Below are 10,836 nucleotides of genomic sequence, written 5' to 3' on the forward strand. Positions count from 1 at the left end.
GGGAGGAGGGGCTGGGGGCCTGGACCCCTGGGTCTGAGGGAGGAGGGGCTGGAGGCCTGGACCCCTGGGTCTGAGGGAGGAGGGGCTGGGGGCCTGGACCCCTGGGTCTGAGGGAGGAGGGGCTGGGGCCTGGACCCCTGGGTCTGAGGAAGGAGGGGCTGGGGGCAGGACCCCTGGGTCTGAGGGAGGAGGGGCTGGGGCAGGACTCCGGGTCTCTCTGAACACACCCGAGTCTGCCCAGGACCTGAGCTCACTCTCACCGTGGACGCAGTATCTGAGAGCCCAGGTGTGAGGCTCCCAGACAGCCCAGAAGCCTCCCTCCTTCCCAGGACTCCATCAGCCCCTACTCAGGACCCCACTGCCCTTCCCGTCTGGGAGCACTCACCAGCAGCACCAGGCTCCCGCAGGCCCCGAGGCCCCCTCTGGACCCCATCATGTCTCCAGACACTGCCGAGGGACCCGGGTGTCCCAGCCTTGACTTTCCACCTGCTGGACTTTAAACGCAAGAATTTCCCCTTTTGAGTTCCAGGGCAGCGGTGAGGCCAGAGGCCAGGGTGGGAAGGGAGGAGGAGGAAGTGCAGGTTCCCCGCCCCGCCCCTCAGCCCTGGTCCTCACTCTGCTGGGCTCCTGCGCTCCTGCTCCCCCTCCCTGGCCATGGGGTCACCCCTCCGCTCCGGCGTCTGCCTCCCCTCACGCTGCCCCCCACACATCGCCTGGGTAAGGGGCTGCCTCCCCGCTGCCGCCGCCATGGATGCCCAGGGCAGGGCCTGGATGGTCGGCCGTGCCAGCCCTGGGACAGAGACAGCTCCGTCTGTCAACGGGATAGACCAGGCCAGGCCTAACCCCCTGGCCTGCAGTGGGCTCTGCCAGACTCAGGCCCTGTCGCCTCGCCCCACCTCCACAGCTCGGCAGCCCTCACCCGTCGTCGGTATCACTCCATCACTGGACTTTGCATATGTGCCCCACCGCCCCCGCCAGGCGCACCCTCCTCCCCGCCCTTGGGATGCAGTCAGAGATGGACCACACTGGGTCCAACCTGTGTTGGTTCGGTCACAACACGCCAAACTGTTGTTAGAATTTGCATATTTGCCTCACCCGCCCTGCCCCGGTCCACCTGTGACCTTGACCAACAGGCTAAACTCACAGTGACTCAGATTCCCCAGCTGTAAAAGAGCAGATACATCTGCTTATCAGTATATGTGGGTAAGAAATGTCTTTGTACCTATGAAACCTTAGAACGAGGACCGGCCCTTTTAAATCACTTGATAGGGGCGCCTGGGGGGCTCAGTTGGCTCAGTCATGATCTCACCGTTTGTGGGTTCGAGCCCTGCGTCGGGCTCTGTGCTGACAGCTCAGAGCCTGGAGCCTGCTTCCGGTTCTGTGTCTCCTTCTCTCTCTGCCCCTCCCCCACTCATGCTCTGTTTTTCTCTGTCTCAATAATAAATAAAAATATTAAAAAAATAAAACACTTGATAAATCATAGGCACATTTATTTGTGATATTTACTTATTTATTTATTTTGAGGTGTGTGCGAGCAGGGGAGGGGCAGAGAGAGAGAGAGAGAGAGAGAGAGAACCCCAAGCAGGCTCCATGCTGTCAGTGCAGAGCTGGACACAGGGCCTGAACCCACAAACCATGAGATCATGACCTGAGCCAAGATGGAGTTGGACGCTTAACCAACTGAGCCACCCAGGTGCCCCTGTTTTTGGGTCATCCCTAAGACCTCTAGTGTCCAGAAGGCTTTTCAAGGTATGTTTGTTGGCTTCCTGATTCTGTTCATTCCTACCACCAACCACCTGTGTGACCTTATCAGCCTCCTCCAGAGCTAATGACTGGAAGTTCTGGGGGTCGGGGGTCTCTAGTCCGTCTTCTTCTTCTTCCCAAAACCAAGACACCTCTTTAGCTCTCATTTTCTGTCCTCCCCAAATGAACATGCAACGGATCCCTTCAGACTACAATTCCCACAAGCCCTTGGGCTCTCTACCACTGTGGCTTAGCAAGGCACGACCCCATGGCCTGATGGGATTTGGAGTCCACTCCCCTCCCATTGCCTCGAGGCCCCACCTCAGCTCCCACCAGGTCGAAGGGGACCCATCTCACCTGTGGGTGCAAGGGCGCTCCGCGCATCACTGGTCACATTGCTCCTGTCTGCCCACAGGTGTACAGGGTCCCGGGCTCCAGAGTCTGCACTATTTAGCAACTGTCATTGGTCAGGCTTGTGTGGTTGGCCGGATGCCCCTGGGGGTCTTGCTGTCCCTGGGGATGTCTCCCAGGAGCCCACTGGGCCCGGTACGTGTAGAGCTGAGACTGGGCGTCTGTGGGGACCTTTCACCGCAGTTTCCTTGTGCAAATCCATGACCATGTTGGGAGCAGGGAGGTGAGGGGGGTTCCTGGAAATGCTCCTCATACCTGCTCTCTGCCCCAGAGCACCTGTAGGCATCCTCACTTGGTGAATGCCTCCCAGGCCCCCCTACTCCAGTGGAGTGTCCATCATGTTGAGTCTCCCACCTGTCACATCCTCCTAGCCCGGGGGACCCAGTAGGTGGAGGGTGAATGGAGTCTTTGGGGTGAGGCCAAACTTTGGAGCTGGCTGACTGAGTCTGGAGATCAGAAAGTTGGACGTGGATACTTTAGGGTATTTCTTGTCTTCTAAAGCTCTGAATCTTGGAGGTAGATCAGGAATCCGTGGTGATTGCCCATCCCTGTTGCTAAGGAGAGACACTCCCTAGCAACAGGGCTCCATCCCTTGAGCTCAAATGAACTGTCCAGTTCCTTGGAAAGAGGCCCAGAGCAGTGCCTTCCTGCAAGCCCAGAATTGGCTTGTCTCCCCCGTGGGCATGTCAAAGACTTGGGTATCACTGTGACTCCACTCCTCGCCCAGATAGCGAAGGTGTACCAGGCCCTCTTTCCAGTCCCCCAACCATGACCTATGTCCCAGAGATGTTCAGGATCTCACTGGTGAAACCCGGCTCACAGCACAGGACCCCACAGGTGTAGGGTGGATGGTCAGGACCCAGAGGAGCCGTCTAGATCTGGATGACAGCGCTCATAGTGTGGCCCTGCGTCCCTCAGTTTGTCACTGGATTGGGCACTAAGAGAGGGGGTGTGGTCAGCATCCCAAATCCCTGAGCACCTTCACCACCCCTGGACGGACCTGGTTGCTAAGGACGTGGTTCTCTAGAACTAAGGCCCAGAAGCTAGAAGCCTAGCACAGAATGTCAGTCCAGGGCCCTCCACCTTCAGTGGTCCTCACTTCCTGTTCTCCTCATTGGAGCCAGATGACCACCTGTCACCTGTCACACTGCCCTGCGTCTCACCAAGGCCATGGGAGTGTCAGCTCCCAGAGGGCTCCACCGGAGCGCCCTCCACTACCCACCTCCTACTCCAGCCTCGTAGCGGGGAGTGGGCTTTGCTAATCCTCAACCCGGTGACTGTTGTGGGTTGAATTGTGCTGCGTCTCTCAAGAAGAAGATATGTCCACATCCTAACCCCAGTGCCTGGGAATGGGGCCTTATTTCAAAATGGGGTCTTTGCAGATGTAACCAGGGGAAGATGAGGTCACGTGGATTACAATGAGCCCTAAAGCCAACGACTGGTGTCTCAGAAGGCGAGAGACATTTGGACACAAACAGGAAGAATGCCGTGGGAAGCAGGAGGCAAGATCGGCGCAATGTGGCTTCACAGCAAGGGATGCCAGTGATCACCAGCAAATCTCCAGAAGCTGGAAGAGGCAAGGAAAGATTTTCAAGGCTCCACGGAGAGTGTGATCAACACCCTGACTGCAGAATTCCAGCTTCCGGAACTGCTGCTTCAAGCCTCCGTGGGTGGTACTTCCTTATGCCAGCTCCAGGCACACAGGCAATGACCTTTCTTTTTCTCGTCGGTAGGGCCATCCCTAGGGAGGGTCATTTGTCACTCGTAGACATGCAGAGGGTCTTCCTGGAGCTGCTCACTCTATCCTGCTCAGCCCACATGAAGAAAATTCTTAAAAAGTCGGGGGTCAAGGGCACGCACCGCAGTCCAGGTCTCTGAGGTACTGTGAGTTCCACGTGGGTGCTCTCCTTGGAGACACGTGGGTCCCGTGGAGGCGTGTCTGAGGGCCCGGGCCCTCAGGGACCCCCCTTCTCGGGGTGATGGAGCCGGGGTCTGAGCCTCCACCCTGAAGCGTCTGACTGGGGTGGGGGCTGCAAAGGGGGAACTTGGGCCTGTTAGCAGCAGGACGCCAGACAGGCCCTGGCTCTGGCTCCTTCGTCCACCGCAAGCTCGTCCACAAATCCCGGAAAGCACCTGTCGGTTCTGCAAGGAACCCCCGTGAGTCCCCCAGAAGGAGCCCCCAGGAGGCTCAAGGCCGTGGTAACCCAAGCTCTGCAGTGAAGAGTGTGTGTGGAGGAGTGGAGGGTCATCAGTGAGATCTGGGGACACTCCGACACCGACCACATGGATGGACACAGAATAGTCCACATTTTGCTTGTTCCTTCACGCGCTGACGGACACTTGGGTGCTCCCGCCTCTCGGATAATGTGAGTAACACTGCTTTGAACCTGGGTGTGCAGATATCCCTTTGAGACCCGCTTGAATTATTTCGGGCATATATCCAGACGTGGGATTGCTGGGCCGTATGGTAATTCTGTGCTTAGTTGTTTTAGGAAGCGCCATGCTGTCTTCCACGGGCGGCTGAACCATTCCACATTCGCACCAACGGTGCCCCGTGGGGTGGGGAGGCATGTCTCCCTCCTCCTCAGCACTTCCGAGTTTCGTCTTTGCTGGTCGCCAGCCTGAGGAGCGTGCAGTGGAATCTCACGGTCTTGATTTGCATTGTCTCAATGAGCAGCGTTAGTGAGCATCTTTTCACCTGTGGCTCATTCACCTTTTCTCTCCGGACTATCAGCTCCTTTCTCTGATAGCGTGGGTCTAGCTTGAGTGTACTGAGCACCGGCAGGCCTCCCGTATGTGATCCGTTCCTCTCCCGCCACCAGCTCCTCCCTCTGCGAGGCTCCTTCTCGCTGACCCTGCACCCTCCTCGCCCTGCCTGAACTCTGACCCCGCCATGAGCCACCACCAGGACGCCTGCGCGGCTCAGTCTGCCAAATGGCTCCAGGACTGGAATGTCTCAAAAGGGAAGGAAGAGGGAGAGGAAGAGGAAAAATATCTTTGGTGGGGTTTTTTGTTTTGTTTTGTTTTGTTGATGAACAAAGTTCTAAATTTTTTTTTAATGTTTTTATTTATTTTTGATACAGAGAGAGACAGAGCATGAGAGGGGGAGGGGCAGAGAGAGAAGGAGACACAGAACCGGAAGCAGGCTCCAGGCTCTGAGCTGGCTGTCAGCACAGAGCCTGACGCGGGGCTCGAACCCACGAATGTGAGATCCGACCTGAGCCGAAGTCGGAGGCTTAGCCGACGAGCCACCCAGGCGCCCCTCTAAATTTTTTTTAAAGATTTTACTTTGAAATTATTAGCGACTCCCAGGAAGTTGTCAAAAGTAGCATAAGGGGTCCCGTGTGAGCATTGTTCCCCTTTCCCAGTGTAACATCTCACACACACACTACAATATGGAAAGCAGGAACCTGGGGCGCCTGGGGGCTCAGTTGGGTTAGCTTCCACCTCTTGATTTCGGCTCAGGTCATGATCTCACCGTTCATGACTTCCAGCTCTGTGTCGGGCTCTGTGCTGACAGCTCGGAGCCTGCTTGGGACTCTCTCTTTTCCAAAATAAATAAAACATGTGGGAAAAAAGTAATTTCTTATTTAAAAAAATGTTTTAATATTTATTTATTTTGAGAGACAGAGCATGAGCAGGGGAGAAGCAGAGAGAGGGAGACACAGAATCTGAAGCAGGCTCCAGGCTCCGAGCTGTCAGCACAGAGCCTGACGGGGGGCTTGAAGCCACGAACCGTGAGATCGTGACCTGAGCTGAAATCAAGAGGGGGATGCTTAACCGACTGAGCCTCCAACACACCTCAAAAGTAATTTCTAAAAAATAAACATTAGGGGCGCCTGGGTGGCTCAGTCATTTAAGCATCCGGCTTTGGCTCAGGGCATGATCTCATGGTTCGTGGGTTCGAGCCCCACGTTGAGCTCTGTGCTAACCGCTCAGAGCCTGGAGCTGCTTCGGATTCTGTGTCTCCCTCTCTCTCTGCCCCTCCCTTGTTCACACGCTGTCTCTCTCTGTCTCAAAAATAAATAAACATTAAAAAAAATTTTAAATAAGCATCAGCCTGCCAGGTCGGCGGGCACCTGGAGGTTCAGGGAGAGGCACAGAAGCCCCACATCTTTTCCCACATACGTGCCCGTGAGCACCTCTCCCATCCGGCTGCTCCCGAGCTGGGTCCCTTTCATCCTTAATGTGCGATCTGGCAAGGGACATGCTTTCCTGAGTTCCGAGAGCGGCTCTAGCACATTAATCAAACCCAGGAGAGGGTCGTGGGGACCTCCGATCAGCAGCGGAGCAGATGGTCAGAAGCCCAGATGACCACCTGGGTCTGGATGGGCCTTGGAGGGGCAGGGCCGTCCCCTGGGACCCAGCTCTCACCTGTGGGCTGTGACACGGCCTCTAGCCAGACTGCATCACAACGGACTTGAACTGGGGGGCTCCAGCGGGTGTTGGGGACTTGCTCGGTGGTGTGGGGGACCCCTCACGCTGGAATGGAGGAGAATCCCAGTTACGTGTCATTGCAGAACGCCAGAAACAACCCAAATCCCAAGGGATCAGTAACGCACCAGAGACGGTGGTCGCTGTGGGCTGGAGGGGTGAATGATGGGGGTGGGGTGGAAAGTGCTGGAAGGCACGGGTCCCTTTTTGGGGTGATGAAGGCTCCAAATTGATTGTGGTGATTGCACAACTCTGTGAATGTGCCATGAACCGTTCGTGTGCACACTTGATTTTTCTTAAGTGGCCTCCCGCACCCACCTTGCACACCCACAAGGTTATGTGCAAGCGCACCGAAGCCGCACCTGGTGGCTCAGTCCTTTTGAGAGCCAGACTCTTTTTTGTCTTTTTAATTTTTTGAATGTTTATTTATTTGGGAGAGGGGGAGACAGCGAGAGAGAGAGAGAGAGACAGAGACAGAGACAGAGACAGAGACAGAGAGACAGAGACCGAGAGAGAGAATCCAAAGCAGCCTCCAGGCCAGGTCCTGAGCTGTCAGCACAGAGCCCAATGCAAAACTCGAACCCACGAATCGCAAGCCCATGACCTGAGCCAAAATCGGATGCTTCATGGACTGAGCCACCCAGGCACCCTGGGGGTCCCACTCTGGATCTTGGCGCAAGTCAGGATCTCACACACGGTTCGTGAGTTCGAGCCCTGAGTCAGGCTCTGTGCTGTCAGCTTGGGATTCTCTCTCTCTCTCTCTGCCCCACTCCTGCTCATGCTCTCGATCTCTCTCTTAAAACATTTTTGAAGACACTCTTCAGACAGATGGAGGCCAGTTATTTCCCTCCTTAGCACTTTCCATGGGGTGCTCTCATGGGGGACAGAGAGAGGGTCCTCACGTCACCCCCCTGCCCTTGATGGCGGCCAGAGCACCCAGGACCTGGGCAGTGTGGCCGTGACCCCCAGGGGGGCATGAGGCAGGGGCTTGATGGGGGCACTGCTGGCCCACACGACCTCTGAGGTTGTGAAGAGCAGGGCACAGCCCCCCAGATCGCCCGCCTGCCCGGGGCTGCGCCACAGCACGCATGCCTTATCTGGCCCAGAGCCTTCCCTGTGGTGAGTGGTGACCCTGGCCCGAAGGTGGGGAAGATTTGAAAAATAGGGCTGGGCCCAGAGAACACCAAAACGCTGATTTGAAGGGGCACAGGCACCCCAATGTTTATGGCAGCGCTATCGACAACAGCCTAAGTATGGAGAGAGTCCAATGTCCATCGGCAGATGAATGGATCAAGAAGACGTGGTGTATTTGTACAATGGAATATTGGCGGCGACAAAGAATGAAATCTTGCCGCTTGCAAGGACACGGTTGGAACTGGAGTGTACTATGCTAAGCGCATAAGTCAGAGCCAGACGTGATATCATATGTGGAATTTAAGATACAGGGGCGCCTGGGGGGCTCAGTTGATGAAGCAGCCGACTTCGGCTCAGGTCATGATCTCGCATTTCGTGAGCTCGAGCCCTGCGTCGGGCTCTGGGCTGACAGCTCGGAGCCTGGAGCTGCTTCCGATTCTGTGTCTCCCTCTCTCTGACCCTCCCCTGCTCACGCTGTCTCTCAAAACTAAATTTAAAAATTAAAAAAATAATAATTAAAATAGGGATGGGCTCAGGGGGTCCCTAAGAGCATGTGGAAGTCTCCCCACTGCTGTAAGAGTCCCTAGAGGCACAATGCGGAGCACACGCTTTATTAACGTGACGTAATACACGGGATGCGAGTGCGGGCATGTTTTCAGAGCGCACGCTCAGCACATGGGGTGGGGACTCCCCTCTCGGCGTTCACCCCAAACCTGACCAGGGAGTGCTGGCTTTCAACGGGACTCCCCGCCATCTCCCTCTTTGACCCCGGAGGCCCCTCCCCTTGGTGTCACCTCTGTCTGGAACCCCCAGAGGGGCGGGCGCACTTTGACCCTGGCACACCGGGGGGACCCCACGTCCCATAGCCCTGGGCACCAGGCCTGCGCGTGGTCAGTGTTACTACATTGGACCCTAAAAACGTGTGACAGGGGGCCCACCCGCCTCGAACGTTCCTACGGCAAGAACGATAATTAAAAAAAAAAACCTCAGGGCACACACTGTGAATGTACGTAATGTCACTGAATCGTATTTTTAAAACCGGTTACAATGGTTTTATTGTTAATAACTACCGAAAAGAGAAAGGACCGTTTGTTGTTACTGTGAGCACCCCTCCCCCAAGCCCCCTCCCCAAATACTAGCAATGTCACCATTACTCCTCGGGCACAAGACAGATCAGAGCCGGAGGGAAGGGGGCAGGTGGACGTGGGCGGCAGGCGGGAGAAGGCGGGTCCCCCCGACACAGGTCTGGAGTCCAGAATCAGGCCAGAGGGAAGGTGGCAGGAGCTTGGTGACACAGTGGATTCTCATGTCTCGGGCCGACCGGACAGACCCCTGCAGGCGGGACTCCAGGATCCTGGCCCCCGGGGGGCTTCTCTGGCTAGGCCTGTCAGTCTGGGCACCCAGAGCCTGGCGGAGGGTGGAGGGGGGGTGACCCAGAGCTGCTCGGCCGAGCCCTGGTCAGTGGGACTTGAGGCTGGGGCTCCGGAAGGCTGACAGGGCGATGAGGAGCTGCGCGGCGTAGTAGGTGGTCATGACCACCAGGCGGGCGTGGGGCAGGGGCTGGGCGAAGGCATCCCAGGCCAGCACGGAGTCCGAGAGCGCGAAGAGCAGGGCCCCCCAGCGGGCGCCCCCGCCCCGGGCCAGGCCGCGCCACAGCATGGCGGCCAGCACCAGCGAGTAGGTCACCAGGGGCAGGGCCATGCCCGGGGGGAGGTGCGGCAGCAGGAGGCCGTGCTGCAGCAGCGAGGCGAGGGCGATGGGCAGCAGGAGGCCTGGCCGCGGGGGCGTGAGGCCGAAGGCCCAGAGGTAGAGCAGGTGAGCCGCGGTGAAGGCAGCCACGCCTGGGGGAGACAGGGTGGGGGTGCCCGGTGGGCCCGTGCCCCAAGTGGCCAACTTGCAGCGCAAGCGTGAGGGCAAGACCCGCCCCGGAGGCCAGCCTCCACCCTGGCCCCCGCATCGCCGTCCGCCTTCCCGGGGCAGGTCTCTGTTCTCCCTGCGCACCAGAGTGACCTTAAAACACACCGCATCCATCTTTGCTCTGCCTAGAACTCTCTGCCGACTCCCCGCCTTGCTCTGCCCCCCAATTGGCCCCACCCGCCCACCCACCTGTTTGGACTGGCCAGCACCTTCCCACCCCAGGGCCTTTGCACTTGCTGGTCCCGCTGGACCATCCTTCCTCAGATGGTTCCTGCACCCTCTCCAAGACACCACCTTCTTGGTGAGGCCCTCCCTGACCAGCTACTCAGGACTGCAGTCCATGCAGCCCCTCTGCCCCTCTGCGCGCGCACCTCTGCTCAGGGAGTGCTGCCCGACCCCTCGGGAATGAGAGCCCCGCCAGAGCAGGGGCCTGTGCCCTGGGCTCACCGTACAGGAAGGCCTCAGGCCAGATGAGGCAGGCATCCCCCAGGGCTGAGCAGAGGAGGGCGGCCTGCAGGAGTGCCCGGTAGCCCCAGCCCGGGCCCGCGGCCTGCAGGAATACCACCAGGCACAGCACGGGCAGGCACTTGACGAGGGCGCTGAGCCAGGACGGCTGGTCTTCGGGGATCCAGAGGAGGAAGTAGACGGCACAGCTGAGGAGGAAGGGGATCAGTCCCCGGCACAGGTGCAGCTGCTTTGGGGAACAAGGGCTCGGATGTGAGGGCTTCCAGCCTGCACCCCAGAACCCAGCCACGCTATCGTGGGGGCTGCTCAGGGTCCGGGACGTCCCACCCCACCCGGCATCTCCAGGAGCCCCCAGTCCTCCAGGCTGCCCAGGCCAGATGCCTTCCCACACCCGGCATCTCTTACTTGGCCTGAGAAGCAATGCTTTGGGGACAGATCCTCCTCCCAGGCGTCCATGTCAACCTATGACCCCCCGACCAGTGCCTATGTGGGCACGGGTGGCTTTGGGGGTGGAGGGGACAGCGTGTGGTTATACGTTAACCCGAGGAGCGTCCTGTGGACTCTGGGACTGATAACAGGGCCCAGGGAGATGCTGCCCCCACCCTGGGGATGGCCCCACCTGGCACCACCCGATAAGGGGCCTGTTGGGACCCAGGGGTCCCTCCACCCCACAGCACCCTGTCCTCCCCCACTAGACCTGCCGCCCCACCCCACACCCCAGACCCTGCCGGG

General features: G+C 58.2%; 2 protein-coding genes across 3 annotated transcripts in view; both read right to left on the reverse strand.

The window, feature by feature from the left end:
• PTPRH (protein tyrosine phosphatase receptor type H) overlaps positions 1 to 436 on the reverse strand; it is a 19,880-nt gene extending 19,444 nt beyond the window's left edge. Inside the window, 1 exon segment of the mRNA XM_029924395.1 lies at positions 386 to 436. Within this exon segment, the coding sequence (XP_029780255.1) occupies positions 386 to 436 (51 nt within the window).
• An 8,313-nt stretch (positions 437 to 8,749) lies between these two features.
• TMEM86B (transmembrane protein 86B) lies at positions 8,750 to 10,783 on the reverse strand. Of its 2 annotated transcripts, none has more exons than XM_029924746.1 (3): positions 10,510 to 10,783; positions 10,087 to 10,330; positions 8,750 to 9,563 (listed from the first exon to the last, which is right to left on the reverse strand). In XM_029924746.1, exons 1-3 carry the CDS (start codon positions 10,558 to 10,560, stop codon positions 9,181 to 9,183), a joined length of 678 nt encoding a protein of 225 aa, XP_029780606.1. In that variant the 5' UTR covers positions 10,561 to 10,783; the 3' UTR covers positions 8,750 to 9,180. The 2 variants fall into 2 exon arrangements, with proteins under 2 accessions (XP_029780606.1, XP_029780605.1); XM_029924745.1 differs by having other exon boundaries at positions 10,087 to 10,333.
• Between the last annotated feature and the right edge of the window lie 53 nt (positions 10,784 to 10,836).

Source organism: Suricata suricatta, chromosome 16, assembly GCF_006229205.1.
Source record: "Suricata suricatta isolate VVHF042 chromosome 16, meerkat_22Aug2017_6uvM2_HiC, whole genome shotgun sequence".
In the NCBI taxonomy this organism is placed as follows: Eukaryota; Metazoa; Chordata; class Mammalia; order Carnivora; family Herpestidae; genus Suricata; species Suricata suricatta.